The sequence below is a fragment of the Lepidothrix coronata genome, unplaced genomic scaffold, assembly GCF_001604755.1.
Source record: "Lepidothrix coronata isolate B3197 unplaced genomic scaffold, Lepidothrix_coronata-1.0 Scaffold84, whole genome shotgun sequence".
NCBI lineage: Eukaryota > Metazoa > Chordata > Aves > Passeriformes > Pipridae > Lepidothrix > Lepidothrix coronata.
Window position 1 is genome coordinate 1835434 of NW_016690264.1, and position 18929 is coordinate 1854362.

The 18929-nt window shown below is 40.1% G+C and overlaps 1 protein-coding gene across 1 annotated transcript in view; it reads right to left on the reverse strand.

The window, feature by feature from the left end:
• Nucleotides 1-1098: 1098 nt before the first annotated feature.
• UROC1 (urocanate hydratase 1) overlaps nt 1099-18929 on the reverse strand; it is a 40208-nt gene continuing 22377 nt past the window's right edge. The window contains exons 14-20 of the mRNA XM_017820629.1: nt 18184-18305; nt 13537-13607; nt 12488-12586; nt 10588-10687; nt 7626-7707; nt 2564-2663; nt 1099-1341 (exon numbers count right to left, since the gene is read on the reverse strand). Coding sequence (XP_017676118.1) covers nt 1201-1341; nt 2564-2663; nt 7626-7707; nt 10588-10687; nt 12488-12586; nt 13537-13607; nt 18184-18305 — 715 coding nt within the window. The 3' untranslated portion in view covers nt 1099-1200. The remainder of the gene's footprint in view (nt 1342-2563; nt 2664-7625; nt 7708-10587; nt 10688-12487; nt 12587-13536; nt 13608-18183; nt 18306-18929) is intronic.

Genomic DNA, 18929 nt, shown 5'->3' on the forward strand with positions numbered 1-18929 from the left:
ATCACAGCTGATTAGAACAAGATACTTCAGTGAGTTACTGTTAACACAAATGTAGGTTCAGGTGCAAAACATGCAATCCTTCAGTTGCACATGGGCACACAGGGTTCTGTGCCTTCCTAACCCTTCCAGGGAAGGAGGGAGGCTGAAAACACCTTTCTATCTCTGTGTTACATTATAATCAGCTTCTGTCTAGAGGAAGCCTATACTGTCTTGTCTTTGGTGCTTTAGTTTGTTTCACATCAGTCATGTTTGTCTGGCTTTTTTTCCAGAAGGAAAAATTGCACTACTCACAAAGGGGTGAGTAGCCCATGTTTCTTCATTAAACAGCAGCAGCCGGCACAAAGGATCTAGGTTTTCTGGGGGATTCCATTCATTTAGAAGCCTCTCAAATGCAACAGCCTTCTACAGGAGAACAAACTCGTGACTGTGAGAGAGCAAAGGGCACACAACATCATATGCAGCAAAATGGCACTGTCTCAGACCAATGGAGATTTTATGAGTTGTTCCATATTTTCCTGGCCTTGCTGTACAAGGTTTGGACACTGTCTAGTTCTTACTGCCCTCAGGGTTTTCCACCCACTTTGTTGTCACTGCATTCTGTCCCTGCTTGTGATTATCTTGGGTGAAACTTTCAGGGAAAAAATCATGCAGGTTTAGCTGCACTTGACCAGCTAGAGTTTCTCTGCCACTTTCTGCTGCAATCATGTGATATCAGTACATCCTCCATCAGCCAAAGAATAAGTTTGTTTGCACACCCTTGTGTTTGGCTACCGGATTTCACATCTCTCTGCTGGTAGCAGCAGAATCAGAGTTCAAATTTGCAGTCCACATTTGATTTCCCAGACCTAAAAATCTCATTAATCTATGAATTATCAGGAATAAGTGGTTGTTTTGTTGTTTAGGGGTGGTTGAGGGTTTTTTTCCATTTTCGAGGACGAAGTTCCATGTTCCTCTCCTTATAATGAATAGTGTCTTATGGCAAACACTGTCTCAAATATGTTAGTGAAAAGATTGTTCCTGGCATCAGCAGACCTGTCACAGATACAGATTTGCCCCCTTAACAAGCAAAAGAGGAAAAAAAGGAACTCACATGGAACAGATATTTGCAAGGCTTTTATCATTTGGCCAGAGAGCAGAATAGGATATCAAGGAAGCAATTTCAAATATATCTGCAAGAACATCTTTGCTCTTGGAATACCACTACTGTTTCACAGCTTGCTCCAAGATGTTCTCATCCACCACCTTGTGAGGGAGGGTCACCCTCAATGTGTCATTCTCTTTCATTGCTTGGCAGATGGTTTCATAAGCAAAGGCATTACCCGACCAGCAGCGCCTGGCGACCTGTCAGAGCAGAAAATCAACGGGTGTAAAAATCCTACATTTCTCTTACCACATCCGTCTTGCACAACATTTGCGCAAACACTGGCACTGAATTTCACGATAATAAATCTCTCAGCCCTCTGCCAGTTTCTAGTTTCCTTATTGATTTTGCAAGTAATTTTTGTAATACCTACTTCATTTTTATGAGTAGTATTTGGGCAGACGTGGTACTTTTCCATGCATAACATTGGACAGATAACATTGGTAGAGCCAGGTACCTTATAAACTTAAATTCTCTCACTAAAAGTAATCGTGCACTCCACCCGAGCTCTGCAAAGCTAGCACTTGCTTTAGATAACAGTATAATTTAAGCAATCAATGTTTCTATAGTGGGATAAATATTTAAAAAGGAAAATGTCACTCAATGTATTTTCAACTATGAAATCAAGGAGGCAAATTCTCTGCCCCCATGTAAAGATGAAAGTCTGTGGACAGACAGAACTCATAAACCCCTCTTCCATCAGCAAAACCCTGATCTATGTACAAGCAAAATTCCTCAGATGAAAAAAAAAAAAAATCAAGATTTGGCACCAAGGAAATAAGTCCTTCCCTCCATTCAATGACTTACAAATCTCTATTATGGATTACAAATCAGTGTCTGAAATATTCAGAATGCTCAAAAGCATTCAAGAAAGAAAATACTTAAGTTCCAATTTAGCAAAATATTTAAGCATATGATTAATATAAGGCTAATAAATTCCCAGGATCACAGCAAAAGCAGCTAGAAATGACCTTTCAAGTCAAAAACTCCATTTTCCTGTCACTCACCTATGATTATTCCTGGCAACGTATTTTTAAGGGTACACTCCACCTTTTCAGTCTTATATATAATAACATGGGTAGCACTCTCAGCTTGTTCTTTTTCAACATGTGCATGGAAGACTGGGGTTTTTGCTCATAATAAATCAGAGCAGCAAAAGATGTATTGGGTTTTTAATAGGNACAGTTCTTGTTAAGGATCTGTCTCCGTTAACCTACAAATTAATATAATTATCATTCTCTTTTTTCCTTAATGGTTTACTAGTGTGTTATTTCAGATTTGGGACAGGGAATACGTGCAAAAGTCATGCCAGGTCTCATGGGGATTAAAATATGTTTAGCACTGGAAAAAAAAGTGCCTAAATAAACATAGTCATGAGGCAGAAAAATATTAAAGTGAACACATATAATGAGCTTTGCTTACCCCATTGGAAACATCCCAGCTGAGCATCATCTTAGCTCGTTCTTCAGCCTCCTTGGATCCATCCAACACCAGGCCAAATCCCCCATTGATCACTTCACCCCTAAAAAATATAAATGTAAGAGCATGAAATGAAAGTAACCCAATCAAATCAATCCCACAAAATTCACAGGAGTTAATTTATTCAGTTGCACTGCAAGAAGGATGAGAACATAGAAATGGTGCTGAATAAGAGACTATCAGTGACCTTTTATACTTAAAAAAAAAAAGAGGCCTACACACTGTACTGGCTCTAAAAATAAGTGAAGAAAGGTTAACACCTCTGATGAGCCAGGGTATTTTTAAAGGTTAAGATCTTCATGTTTGCTACATTACATCCTGCCATATAGACAGGATCATGAGGAGGACAGTGTACTTATTGAAGCAGACAGATGGATCTATTTATATTCTCTTGGGACAAATGGGAGAGCATAAGTATTTTATTAAAAAAGCGTTAACCGCCGCTCAATGCACATCTGCCTCAATCATTTCCAAAACAGTAATTCGTTTTGTATGAGATACATAGATGTTTAAAGACATCAGTGCCAACTTTTCAGGAAGCAGACTTATTGGCAGAAGAAGAACAGAAATATGTTAAAACTAACAGATTATTCTTGGGAGAAATAACAGTCTGGTTTTAAAGGACAGGGAAAACACGTAGAGCAAAACATCTTGTCTGACTTCAGCATCTGGCCTGCTCAAGTTTCGCTTCCATGGCATATGGTGAATAGTGGTGGATACAGCTGGTTGCTGTAAATCTGTGCGAGTTCTGGCATTATAGCTCAGCATCAGCAATACCTGAGGGACAGGGCATATCATACAACAATACGTGGTATGAGAGACTAATGGAAATCCCTGGAGGCAGGCTTTTGTCCTCTGAGTTTTATAGTTAATATAAGTTTACAAAATTTACATAGAACAACATCAGACACATCCATTAATCAGATAGGAGCTGCATGTCTTCCAGTCCAGGAAGGAATTGTTTCTTACTGTATATTTTCCAGCAGTAACTTGATCTTCTGAGAAAATGGTGAAATGAGGCTAAACTAGAGCATCACAGACCTGAGATCTACTTCCTGAAACTAGAACTCACATTTTCAATATAATGTTGTTACTCATATGATGTTAATTCCCTTTCTCTACTTATATACACTACCCTATCACATAGCTCAGGAACTTGGAGCTCCAGATCTCATCATCATGGTACTTTTCTGTCAATTCCCTCCACTTTTGCATTATTGGACATGTTATTACTAAAAAAACAACATTTTCTCTTTAAAGGCACAATTTTCTTGAAAGTGACAGTTCTCATAGCAGAACATCAGCGAGTGAATCAGGTTTTTTAACAGGAATATTTGAATCAAAGTCATGTTTCCAATTGAGATGTTTTAATACTGTAAGATCTTCAAAATAAAACTATTCTTTTTGATTGACAGTGTCAGTGCTTTTCAGCCTGGAATTTAATTCCCAGGATGTTTTTACTGTGTGAAAGTTTTCACTGTTTCTGCTCTTAGTCTCATTTGGGGCTGAATACAAACATTCTGCTTTCTGAATAGCTAATTTTGTTACTATCTTCTCCAAAAGAGGGGACCAGACTGGATGACAATGTTACAAATGTAATTATAGCAGGGCCAATTACCTCCATACTCTGCTGCTCCTGTGTACATAGACCAAATTATCATTCTTTACTGTCAAAGTACCAAGCCAGAGTACACTTAGGAACATCAGTGATGCCACTGCAGTGTATTTGGGTCACAGAATGAGCACCCATCAAGACAGCCAATGGGAATTATCAGACAATAAGAAAATCACACCCCTGGATGAGTGCTTTACAAAGATATTCCATATGGGAAGATGATGATGCTCTTTCAGTGGCAAAGATTCCCTCTGTCCACAGCATCCCAAAGAACATCCTTTGAAGCTTAGGTATGAACAGAGAGCATTTGATCTAACTTGTACTCCATAAATTTAGAGCCTCTCCATCGACTCTCAGGGAGTTACTCTAGTGTAAATCAGAATCACTCATCAGAATCTGTTCTACTGTCTAAAAATCCCTCCTGCATTAAAGGCCAATGTTTGTTATGATGGATTTTCTATCAAAACTTCTCACTCTTAAAGGGGAGCATTCTGCCTTCATTAGCATTGGGTCACATTTTCAAGTAATTAAAGAAACATGTGGCATCGTGACCTAAGCTACCTCCTATAATTTCCAGATGTCTCCTTCTAAGGTGATCAAAGAAAACAAGGCCTCTCTCACAATCAAGATGTCACACTGTCAACAGAGCAGTTCGATTCTTAAATTGCTTCTGCCTTTTTGTTACTGCAGGTTATTCAGGCTCTGTGCTAACATACATTCTCCAGCAAAGAAACAGGCTGCCAAAAATCAATAACAATAATTTGCTGTAATTATAGTAAAGGTTAATCTTAAGTCTCTCCAACAGCACATGTGATCCAGATTCCAGCTAAATAAATATTAATCCTGTTTTTTTCTGTTTGTCCCACAAGGCTGTAACACAGAAAAATTAAAGCAGGTAAAAAGGCACTTCTGTGGTCTCATAGGAAAGACACAGCAGATCTCAGTAGTTCCTGGCAAGCCTCTGCAGGGAGGACTCTGCAGCTGAACACAGTGCAATTGCCATTTAACTCACTGGACAGAAACTCTCCAAGAGCTTGATTTCTCTCTAATCACATATCTTTGTTTATAAATATATATAAGCTTCCACTTGCACTTTTACATTTCGAAATCAGCTGATGACAAGAAGAATTTAACAAGCGTGTGGAGATTTTTTTATGGCAAGGTCAGCTGCATTTTTACAGCTCCAGAGAAAAACAAAAACAGGGTCCAAAACCCTAAAGGCATCTATCTCTTCCAAGCAAAGAAAACAATTTGACTAGGGGTTGTTTCACTTCTTTTACCACCTTTAAATTATTCCCCTCCCTCCTTAGAAGGCCAAGGGGTGCAGCTCTTTAACTAGCCAGGGTGGTGCCACGATTAGTTAAGCCAAGCAGAACCACCTGTCGTGCCCGGCTTTCGGGGGCTCTCCAGACCACAGCAGCTAATGACACAACATTGTTACCACGTCTGAGTCTCAGCATGGTGGCTTATTAAGGCTTGTGCAGAGACAGGCCTAATTTTCAGGCCCTGCATTCTTCACTGAAGCACAGTAATTTAATCACAGAGGGCTGTGACTGCTCCCAAGAGGTGAGTAGAAGGTGAGCAGATACTGTTCTGCAATGACCAAGGTGAGCAGATACTGTTCTGCAATGACAAGCCCCCAAGCAGCCAGAGGAAATGACAAAAAGGATAAGCAAACCGTGTTTTTTCCAGATATTTTGATTTCAGTAAATAACCACACACTAATTTTCTGATTCATTACATAAATTATAGCACCTCTGCTCTGCCTTGGGGTAAAGCTTCTTTTATGATGCAATTCCACTTAACAATTAAAACACTATAATTAAAATTGCAGTGTGGTCAGTGCCAGTTTTCCAGAAGTTAGGGCAGTCTCACTATTCAGCCAAGCTCTCTGAATTGCCCAAAGGGCTGGAAATGTGCGGGAGGGATTGGCTTTAGAGAAGCCAGAAGTAGGATCATTTGTATCCTTCGAATTAAGCATCATCAGTGCAAAAACATTAATGGCAAAAGTAATTATTTTAGCAATACTAATAATGATAATTAGCATAAAAATATCCTGAATACTTTGAACAATGTGTTGTGGCTTTCTTTACTTGTATTTCAGATGTTTTACAAGGTTGAACTCAGTTAAGGCAATTCAGACAATTAGTCTGCTCCTATCTCTGGAGTCTGAGACTGAGGTGACCAGAGTAGGAAGACATTCTGGCATATATTTTCCATTCAGAGTTATGGAAATTGTGAATGAAAGCCTGGCTATGGCTTCTTATCACTCAAATCAGTAAAGGCAAACTTTCATTTCATGTGCCCAAGCTCTCAGAGAGCTTTCTCATCCCCTTGTTCAATTTTGCTCTCATGTACCTTCTGTGCAGTAGTTACTTCGTTGAAATCAAAGGAATTAAGAGTACAGAGAGGGAATTCTTCAGCTGACCTCAAGGGATATTTTCTAGTTTCAGCTCATCTGGATGAATAACAATTAAGTATCATCAAATGTCTCTGAGGATAACATCTCCCACAGGTTCTTTGGATTGCTGTTGTTGGCGTATTGCAGCACTGGTTAAAACAGGGAAGTGGGAGGGTTCACTACAGTATTTCGGCTCGTGACACTACCAAATGAAGACATGACTGTAAATAGGAGAGGCTTTGCTGGAATATGCTGGAAACGACAAACCATAACTAAAGACTCTGCAATGTGGCCAGGCTATTCTTTTCCCTACACTACTGCCAATCCAGAGTAACCTTTTAGTGTCACATGGAGATTAGTTTCCCTCTCCATATATAATATTTCTTTCATTCTGCTTCTCACTTCAAGCATTTCACTAGTTCTGCATCTCAGGGAAGAAGATGTTTAATTCAGTCATTAGCGGTGTCAGACATGAGCAGGGAGAGAAAGACTCTGGGGTTTGCTGGCACCTGAGCAGTTTTATATCAATAACCCCTAATTGCACTTCAGCACATGAGCATTTATATTGGGGTCCTAAGGTCACAGATTTAAATACAGCTTAAGGGGAAACCTAAACATAATCCATCCACTAACACTGACTACACATCTGTGAAGACAACTCAAAGTAGGATCTGTTCAAAAAGACCACAGCAGACTGTCCTTGTTTGGCAAATTAAGTTCTTCAAACTGTGCTGTGGCCAGTCTTTAAAACAGTTTTTCTGGACATATGGGCATTAATTAGAAAAACCTCTACACCACCACACTGCCTTATAATTTGTCCTCCCAGTCCTTGTTTCCAAACCCATCCTTCCCATCATCGCGACATCGTACTACTCCAGTACTACACACATCTTTTCAGCAGTTCCCTCCTGTCTCTCCTCCTCACACACATGCACAGCAGTGGGAATGGGATTCAGAGTCCAGCTTTAGAAACATAAACAAGCTCTTACCAGCCAACTCCACCACCATTGTGCAGTGCGACCCAGGTCGCTCCTCTGAACGAATCTCCCACAAAGTTCTGCACTGCCATGTCTAGGAGGAGAGGAGAGATGTTATGGATCTCACATGCTGCACTCGTTTTTCTGTTGTGCTGCTCACTCCTTCCATTGACACCTCCATTGTGGCTGTGGGAAGGCAGGGTTTACTCTCAGCTTCTCTCACAAATTTACACTCAACATCTCATTCTTGGGAAGAATAGGCAGGAGAGATTGTCCTCCCACTTGCTGCCCCTACACTGGAGGAAAGTTTCACCCTGTGGTTTGTGAGGACTGTGGTGCTTTCTGCATTTGTGCTCCAATTCAAGCAGATGAGGGACCTACCACTCCTCAGCTGGGAGATACCTCCTCAGGGTGGACAGAGATGCAACCCCCTCTTTTGGGTGACTCAGTCATGGAAGAGCAGGCTGGAAACATCTGTGTGGATGGATTCAAAATGGGGAGGACACCTGAAACACTACACACCTTGCAGTTCTCTGAAGTCTGCAGTATTTTCAGATCTGAGTGCAGAGTTATTTCAGCCCTATGCAGAAAACCAGCCTAAAGCTAGGGAGTTGCATTTTGGGAACAAAGTTGAGATGAAAGTCCACCCCAATTCTCTGAATATGAGGGAATTTTACCCTGAACAGGAACTGCTGAAACCACAAAGAAGATTTCTTTTGTTTAAAAAAAAACACACTAAACTAACAAACAAAAAAACCCACCCTCAAAAAAACAAACCAAAAACCTCTCAAAGAACGTAATTTAGCAAACAAATGTAATTTGACTATTATGAAATGCATTACTTCCACCGAATTATTTACTGGAATTTTGGATATTTACTACAATGTGTGCTAAAGCATATACCCAGAGAGGTGGAAAGAGGTACATACGGAAAATAAAAGAGTAAGAATTACTGAAAACATTTGTCTAGATTTAATTCAGAGGAGATTCAATACACAATTTGCCATGTTTTTAACAAGAAAAATAAAAGAAAAACAGCAATATCCCTACCAGCCAGATTTGCAGACCCAATTATGTGTCTGATGGAAAAATGAGTTTATTTGAGCACTAATCTATGTGAAACCCTGTCAAAAGTCCCATTATGGTATCTTTTATCTGACATTATGTCACTTTAATAATGCAATTATCATAATTACAGTGCTGTCAAGATGGAATGGGAGAGATCTAAATCACCATATTCTAAAATGTACAGATTTCCTCCTCAGCCACTAGCATGATAAGAGTGGAGGTTGGACAAGGAGCACGGCAAGTGAGCTAACAATAACCTGCTGCTCTTGGCTTTGATAAGAGTCATCAACTGTAAATGTCTGTGCTGAAATACACTATGCAAAGCAGTGATAACCCATCAGTCTGAGGTACTTTAAAACAAAATGAGACAGACATACATTCTGGAAAAGTTCTGTGTCCCAAAGAGGAGCCAGTTTCACCCGAACCAGTTCAAATGTGGTGTTAAAACAATAGGAAAGAAGGGAGAGGAAGACCTAAGGTGTTCTTTTATTACCTCCAGAAGCTCATCTGGTAAAATAGAGTTAGGCTTGGTTTCAAAGATCAGTGATATCAGTGGTCAACCAGCTTTAGAGAAGCCCTTGGAGAAGGCAAATGATTCGTGTAAATCGCAAAATGCAAAGAAACTCATAAAGGATGATGAGCAATGGGGTTTATCAAGCCTTGTTTCTATTGTCCTCTTCTGAGGGCATTGCCTGACATTTACTTATGTTGCTAAGCCTTTGATGGAGACATTACTTTGGATTGCTGTTCTCAATTGCAGCTGCACCATTTTCTCACAGCTTGGCAGAAACCAACACTATTCGAGACCTCTATTCATTTGACCCATTAGAACTAGGCAACACACTCAAAGTGTGTTGAAGAGGGACTGAAAGATACAGCTAAAAGCCTAATTTCACCAGGAAATCCAGTTAAGATAGCAGGGAACTTTTATCCTTAAAATTGAGCCATAATTTGGTTCTATTATGAATTCCCATAATGGAAGTAATTCAATATGCTCAGCTACCTCTATCACAATTTCTCCTTCTACAGCAGCAGATCCTCCAATTTCACACCTCTTTGTGATTGTCAGTTCATGACATATGGAAACACTACTGGGCTAAAGCTATTATCATCATTTCCACTTTATGGATGGAAAAATGAGGAAGATTTTGGTTAGAAATTGCTTAGTGCTTCATTAATTTTTTTTGTGGGTTTCCAATCTGGTGTTTCTTGTGTTTATTTCTCTAAAGCATCATTTCAAAGACTTAAAAGTAGTCTGGTTAGCTCAGGTTAGGTGTGTAGCATTAAAGGCTGCTTTTGTATAAAAATCTACACAATTTGCCCCCAGTCACACCATAAGTAAATAACAAGGCTTGTAATCTAATCCAGAATGCCTGACTTCCATTCTTATGCCTTTACTATGAGAGTATGTTCCCTTATGAGCAGAAAAGTTCCTTTCAGAAACTCTAGATTGTTTTCTTGAGTCCTCAGGCAATGGAATGAAAGCAGCTGTGAACCTTTTTTGCTTTAAGCAAAATACTATTATAGCCCTGATTTTGATCCTGTGGATTCCAAGGAAATATGGCTGTAACTCTGCTTGGATCACCTGTTTGAAACAGTGAGGTGCAAAATTAAAGTCAAACAGGAAATACAGTCCTCTGAGACTGCTCTCCATTTGCTTTCAGGTACATCTGGTGCATCTTCATTGAATTTCCAGCATTGTTCAGGACTTGTCCTATATAAAGAGCTCCACATTCACGTCTGTATCACTACTAAATCCCACAAAGCTTCTCAGGAAATCTTATTAATTGGGATTAAAGGGTTAAACAAAAACATTTTTAAAACATTGCATAAAACCCTATTTATTTCTCTTTTAAAGCCATTTCCTTGCTTGCCCAGACAGACAAGTCTCAGCTGCTCCACTGACCTGCACAAAAGGCGGATCCATCGTAAATGTTTGACGTTTCTCTGAAAGGACTGTCAGTCCCACTCACATCGTGGTGATCTCGGCTGAGGACTACTGGAGCCTGCAAAAAGCCAAGGACAAGAAAGTGGAATCCTTCATGGATTGGCATTGCTGCTGAGGATCATTATCTGCTAAATTCACTTCTGTCTTAAGTAATTTCAAATCTCAGCTTTGCCTCCCCTCTCCTAAACCCCCGAAACACCTTCTCTACCTGTTATTATTTATTCTAAAGCAGTTGTTCACATACTGTTCATGAAAGCCACCATCCCTTCATAACAAAGAACAACAGCCTGTTTTCATGCCAATGGCATCCTCAAAGGTGGGCAGGGAGAAGAGGGGAAGCAGTGAGATTATTTGATCCAAGCATTTCTTTGCTGAAATTTCTAAGACATTTTAGTATGCAAAAACCTTCATTCAGAAGGAGTTCTGTTTGCTGTTGAAAATCAAAATTAGCAGTAAAACATTTTACAATTTTGCATTTTTTTATGACCTTGGACTAAAAACTTAACAATAAAAATCAGTGATTTCATACATCTCAAACAAGTCCGTTCTTGATTTTGAATTTGACAGTATGAATTAATATCAGCTTGCAGGTATTCATTCCCATTTGCCATGCACTAGGTTTGTATAAGAATAATTCACTCTTGGCATGGTGTGGTCTGGAATTAGCTGACTCTGTTTTATGCTGGCAGTGAATTAGAAAAATCACTGGAAATATACATGAGCACCCAGCTTGCAAGAGCAGGAAAGGAGATTTGCAGAAACAAAAAAAGGGCAACAAAATCCAAAGGGCCTGGGAGTCTGACCTTGTCAGTCATAGCTCCAAGGGACTGCTCTGGCTGGTCAGGTTTATTTTATGAGACTAGCTTACAGTGACCTTCATTTGGAATCCTGAGTAGGTCAACAGCATTTGAATTATTTAACTAACATTTTTTAAGTAACAAAAACCAGACCTTTCCAGATAGAATCCATTCTAAGTTTTACTTGAGTTTGCTCCTTTAATAAGGGTAATTGTGATCCAACTATAAAAAGAGATGGAGATGAACAAGTGACATTGTCTTGGTCTGATGCTACTGTACACACAACAAGTAATCAAAGAATATCCTGAGTAGAAGGGGACCCACAAGGACCTAAGTCCAACTCCTGGCCCTGCACAGGACCACCCCAAGTACAAGGTATAATTGCTGAGTGGTGCCTTCAGGAATTTGGTCTCCCCCGGGATGTCACATTGTACATCTACCTACAATATTCACAAAGAACTTACAAAATCTCTACACAGTCTTGCCCACAGTATGTACTTTTATTACCACCACACAGGGTCAGTGGGATTTTACCCAGATGGGTAAGATATTACAATTATGCTCTACAGGGGCAGTGTCAAGCCTAAGGATTTTTTCTATTTACACATGCAATGCAAATTGACTGCAGAGCTTGCTGTAGCTGTAATAAAGCTGCAAGTGAGGGATAGAGGGGAAGAAGCCCTGGGGAGTGGCACAGTCTCTTGTTACCTCTAACATTTGGGGCACCACTGAGGAGTTGGAGTCCCTGCCTCGTGTTCTCAGCAAATCACAGAATGATGTGTTGTGCTTGTAGATGCCCAAACAGAAAATAAGGCAGATTCCCATTATTTAAAAAAGGTAGCCTATTTCAGAGAGTTTTTAAACCCATCTCTCTCCTATTACATAGTGCAATATAGGTGGCAGGCAGAGAAAAGGACTGAGCTCTAACATACTAACAGAAACTGCTTCCCTGTAAATGGCACTTTTGCTCTCACTGGTTGCAGTCCTCCTTTACCACCTGCCACTCCAGTCTCAGATATTAAGCATAATTACCAGACCACATCAAGACAAAAAGGACAAACCTTAATCTTTCCTTCAGAAATCGCTCTGTTAATAGCCACAGCTATAGACACACGACCCCTCTGATCAGAATATAAGATTCTAGCCTGAGAGCCAACAACCTGGAAAAGAAAAATGACAGAATTATAAGGTTCTCTGCAGCTGGTTTATCTTCAGGCCCCAGATGAATGGAGTCACAGGAGTGACCCCTTCCCTTCTATAGGAAAAAGTGCAGATTATTTCTTCAGAAGCATCCAGCTTCCAGAAAAAAAGAAATTAAACCCCCTCTTTGAACTTAGTTTTATCTCCACTCACACAATCCATGAGATACACTTCTGTATTCAGCTGCTGGTCCCATAAATTCCACTTTTTAAAGCAACCTGATTGCTAGGCTATAATCCCCCTATTAACAAATCCCTTACCAGCAGCTGAGATGCAGAGATTTGGAACTGGTGATGGTGGGCTGGAAGGGAAGAGAAATGTGGAGACAAAGAATAGCACAGCTATGTCCTGCACAGCTCTGCTGCTCTCCACCCCATAGACCAACCTGGCTTCCAGATTAGGAGAGCACATATGAGCCCTACAGCATTAGTGGTTAGCTTCACATGAGAGCCTGTCTAAAAGAAAAACAAAGGATGCTCCACTGGCATCCTGCTTCCCACAATGCAAAAGGATGGCAGCTCTCGCCTTATCACCTGTTTGGAAAGGGTTCTGGCAACTGCAGGTGTGAAGAGGCTGGCCCAAAGCAGTGCCAAGAGGGACACTTGAATAGTGCTCTGAAAGAAGGGTGGTTACAACTGAGGTGGAGCATGAATGACTGATATGTTTCATTCCAGATACAAGAGTAGATATTGTTGGATTATTTTAACATTTCCAGATGAGGAAATTAAGGCAAATAACTGTTTCAGCTCACCCTAAGACTCTTCTGTGGAGAGAGAAATTTAAATTGTCAGCCCTGGGAGCTACAGCCAGCGTTCTTATTCATGCCCACTCCTGCTTTTCACCCCAGTGTTCAAGAACTGCATTTGGGACCAGGAGCAGTCACATCTGCTGAAGGAGGTTGTGAACTTACCAAGCTGTGCCTGCCAGCTTCCCGAATCCAGCGGATGTTGTCATGGTACTGCTGCTTCACAGATGTGCTCACTTGCAAGAGAAAGCAAAAAAAAAAAAAAATAGGGTTTGAAAATTAATGCAATGTGCTCTAAATTTACATTAATTCATCTGGCAGCTCTAGGAAGTCACATTCAACTCTCAGATATAAGCACGCATATAGGAAATGCTGTATAGAATCCTCTGTGCAGTTGATGCAGTAACTGCACTATATATTTAGAGAAAGGTACAATAAGGTACTCAGGAGACAGCTGAAACAGTAACTCTCATTTAGATCTTTAGCAAACTAAATTTAATCTTGAACTATGGGTTACATGTACATTTTATGGTCACCTGGCTTGCTGCCTACTAAATGCCCATTTATTTCCAGTCCTTCACTACATTAGAAGCTTTATCAAACTCCATGACATTGGGTACTACAGCTCAGTCTTGCACCAGGAAGTAAAGCACTCCTTTGAGACAGCTAGCAGAAATTCTCAGAAGCAGCTGGCAACATCTACTTGAGGATAAGTTACACCAGTGCTGGGATATAAATTTATAGCACAGCAGTTATTCTGTACTAAATGGTCCTTGTGAATGTTTTCATCCAAAGATAAAGCTGAGGTGTCTTATCCTACAAACTGAGGTGTGTTGCCTTACAGTACTATGGGAAAAAAACTGCACAGAAAAACATATTATGGAGTACCTACTCTATGTGTAAATCCACCCTACACCTTGTTTAGATATATGTATCTTATTAACTGAGAAGAGAAATATATATAATGGGTTTATATTCTCCAGCTTCTTCTCTCGTTTATATCTGTGCCATTCCACTTCAATAAGTCAAACCAAGGGGGAGTAATAATAAAGATATTTGAATTAAAAAACTGTGAAATATGGCACATATCCATCATATACCTGGTGACCTCAGTACAATCAACTGCCTCCAAAGGCATGGCACCATCTGCAGTGAGTAACAAAAGGGAGAGGGGGTATGAAATGGGACAGAAGCATTGCCTTACTGTCTAATTTATGGGGCTTTTACAGCACAGATGAGGTTGCAGTGGCTGAAGAAGTTACTGCCTGTGAGCTCTTCCTCTGTGGGCTAAGCTATGTCACATTACCTTACCCTGAGGGGCATGGCCAGCTCCCAGGGCTCGGCTGGTGTGACAACATGCTGAGCCACAGTGACTTGCTCATCCATTGGAGCTTCAAGTCAATCCTCCCTGCAGATGCCAAGATGGAATGTTCTCCATTACCTTCCAACACTTACCTATTCTCAAGTCAATTTATAATGTACACATAACTTATGTTTGAAAGTCAAACTGCAGAAACTGCACTCTGCTAACTTGAAACTGTCCACTGAGCAGCATGTTTAGACTACTGCCTTTCCACGAGGCCACATGTTGGCAGTTATGCAGAGCAAAAGTCAAAAAAGGAGAGAGGAAGATGCAAGATACTCATATTTAACCTGTGTTAAACACATTGTTAAATGGAAATGAAAAATATGCTCATTCCTGCAGAGACAGGCCTTCCATACAGAGAGCTTTAATGATCCTAAGAAGACCTGTCAGTGCTCTAGGGGTTGGCTCCAAGTGATAGCTTCTAAACTCTGCTGTGAGGATTAACATGTCAGCACTTCACTTCTCAGGGAGTAAAAGATGAAACATCTGCTAGTGCTGTCCTAATAGGATTGTGCTGCCACTCATAAGCTTTAAGGAAGCAGCCTCTAGAAGGCAATGGGCAGTGTTCACTTAGGTTACTATAGATATTTAATGAGTTTACAGGAGTTACTGTTACAAAAAAAAAAAAAAAAACAACACCACAAACAGAGAAGGGATCCTTTCTATCACTTTTATAAACTATCTCAGAGAGTATGTACCACATTTTATACTTCACAGTGCAAAGACTTATAGAAAAAAATCTTACTGTCTGTAAATTCTTCAGAACATATCCAGAAGAGAAGCCAGATGAGAATACTGGCTACAAGGACCTATCTCAACTCAGCACATCTGTCCCTCCCAGCCAGCAACAATAAACAGTCATATTCTCTCTCCTAAATAGTGGTATATCCAAAGTTTGATTTCATCAGTTATCCCTGGGGAAGTGAGGAATCCTACCTTTTATTTAGTCTTACTTCCTGCAATTGAAAAAATCTTACAGCTTCTTACAGAATAACCTTAACTTTAGAGTAATTCCATGTGTCTCATTTGCTATAATGCTGCCTTACCTCCCCATCCCAACAGGAATGTGTTTTGAAGTCAGGTAAATTGCTGTGCTGCTTATGGTATTTCATAGGCCCTTGTACATATTTAAAGACATTAGAAAGCACTGGGCACTCAGAGTAATAGTCCCAAAGAACACAGAGACTGGTTCCCTTTGCTCTTGGGAGATTTATATTGTTATGCATCAGCTCAACCTTCAAATTATCACAGAGATTGTAAATCCAAGTTACACACCAATAATCAGTGCTGCATCTCTCATGCAAAAGTGATCTTAAAAGCTCAGGTACATTAGAAGTGGAAGCAGATAATGAAACTACATAAACCTTACAAACTCTGAAAATGTTCTAAGTGAAAAACTTCATCACCACAAAACAAGAAGAATAGTTAACATTGGACCCAAGGCCAGGTCCAAAGTTTAGACTTAGAATGCAACGGACTTAAGCTCTGTGGAGTTTTCATTCTGTTTTTATAATGGATTCTTTCCTAAGTTTCAAAGGTACGTTCAGATTTAGATATGTGTGAGGATATCCAGACCCTGAACTTTGGTCCAAACCCAGGCCTCATAGAAAGTGGACAGTACGTGGAATATTCAAGAACAAGTATGAATGAATAGCTGTTTATTTTCTGCCCAAATTCAGTTTTCCTTTCTCTTTGAATCAAATTCTCATTGTCCTGCCAAATTCAACAGCAAATCGAATAATAGCCTTGCCCTTAAGCCTGTTTTCACTTGTTGGGATTTTTTTTAAATGTAATTTTTCACTTAAATAAAAAATATACAAGCAATAGTTCAATGCTTTTCGTCTGTGCAAGAGACTTCTCTCTACAGCTTTACATCTATATAAACACCCCCATACTGTTATGTACACAGTAACTGATTCATTTCCCAGTCTTGCAATGCAAACCATCCAAAGGTCATGCATTGCTTCAGTCCTGGGAGAAGATCTCTGGAGGCTGCAGTACATGGCAGAAAAATTACTGCAAATTTCTCAAGACAGATCCAGCACTATAGTATTGGGTTTCACCCTCCCTTCAATAAAGCCAAGGGACCAGTTTTAAAAACACGGAAGTTTCAATATCCATAGACCAGAGTAAGCACTTCTGGGTTTTTGCATTTTTTGAAGATGACTCCTAAGGAAAGATTAGGAGAATAGACAGAACTAAGGACCTTGCAGAGTCAGACCCACTCTATCAATATCTCAACTCCTGGGAGGAAAAGGAGGCCTTACATTATAGGAAGACAACAGTAGTTTTGTTCCAAATGAGACACATCTGAACATGGTATATTTCCTTTTCAGAAATACCACTCATGAGCCTCACAGTGATAATTGTTTCAGAGCTAACAGGAGAGCATTCAAAGTTTTCACAATTCTATTCTTATTTCAATGAAGACTTTCACTAAAGAAGCAACAAATATTTCAAATATTACCAGGGGAAAAAATATTATGCTCTCCTTCTCATAAAATACGCTTTGGATTTGTGATCCTTTTCCTTTTGATCCCAAGGAATTCCTCAGAATTCAAGGATACTTTTGTTGATTCTGAAAAGCATAAAGCTCTGCTCTCTGGAGATAAAAAAAGCTGAGGACTTCAGTGCTGGGAGACAGTGACAAGTCTTTGAGTCTGCTATCTGACTGTAAAGGTGGATCAAGAAAAGGAAAGAAGCAGAACTCTTCCACTGCAACCTGGGAGATCAGGAATAATGTTTGTTGACACAAAATTAGCTTTGTCTCAATTTCCATTCATAAGAAGGGGATAACAGTAATAATTCTACTTTCAGGGATGTGGAAGAATGAAAGACAGTGTAATTCCTAGATCCTAGAGTAGCGCACAAAGCCGTGCAGGTATTCTAAGTTGATTCCACCAGTGAATGGAAATAGTTGACAATTTACTAACAAATGAAAAAAGAACCCTCAAAATTGTAATCACAAAAAAATGACACTGGATGGAGCACCACACCCATGAAACCTGGGTTTCCTTCCACTGATCTCCTTGGTAACCTGCTGAAAACCTCCCTAGATTCCCATGCCTCATTCACCTGTGAGACAAGGGGCAAAGCAATTTGACTCCTTAAATTACTTTTGGAGACCTGTTGATGAAAGACACTGTTTGCCTTAAAGTTTCAAGGTGACAAAGTTCAGGAAAACCAGTAACAAAATTAAAATAAAGGTTCTTAGCCAAAATTGCACAATAGCTTTGGGATCAACATCTGTGGTGGGTTTATGTTTTACCTACTGGTTACACTCCTTACAGGAGTATGGAGAACAGCGGGATTTTCTGCCCACATGGAAAATGAAAGAGCCTGCTTTCTGTGTTTTAAGCCAAAAGCTAACACACATTTCCCAACTCTCAGTTTCCTTTTCTCTCCAGAAGCAGCCCCAGTGACAGAGGCATGGGATGATGTCTTACCTCCCTTACGTATAGAGTCCTCCAGCACTGACATGGCAATGGAGTCAGTCGTAGCAAGGTCCTTTGGGTCACCTGAGGTACAAACCCAGCGGAATGGCCCAAATCCCAGGGAAAAAATGTCCCTGGGAATAGAACATGTTTCATTAAGAGATAGTTGAAATTCTTTCCTTATTTATCCTGGCTGCTAGCAGTGCTTTTCTTTCATTAGCTGGAGATGGAAGAATTTGAAACATTTTCAATGAACTAATCCAAACAGAAGCATCAAGGACCATTAACTGAGAAATTAAACAGTGGTGTTTCATGCAGCCATTGACTGGTGTATAAAAATACAGCCAGGCCAGAATTTTGATAGTCATGTTGGGCAGTTCAATCAAACAAGTGCATCACCACATGACTTGCAGTTTTTCTTCTCTTTCATCAAATATACTCTGCCTGCTGCCTGGTCTTTGTGTCCTTAACCCAGGCTAACCCTGGGTGCATCTGCACTATTAGACAAGTGTAGGTTCTGAACAAGTGCCTGAGTCCAGACTCATTTGCTGCCCACATTGTTTACATACAATAGTGAGACACGCTTCAGTTGAGGTCCGGAAGAAAAGATCTAGTCTGGTTGGTGCCTTACTCCACATTCAAACTCTTATTCACATGGCACAGGCAAGTTAAAGCATGAGTCAGAGGAAAAATGAGGTATAAATCCAGTCCCTCAACATATCTCCTGGGCTCAGCTGTTTCCACAAGCAGCATGTACA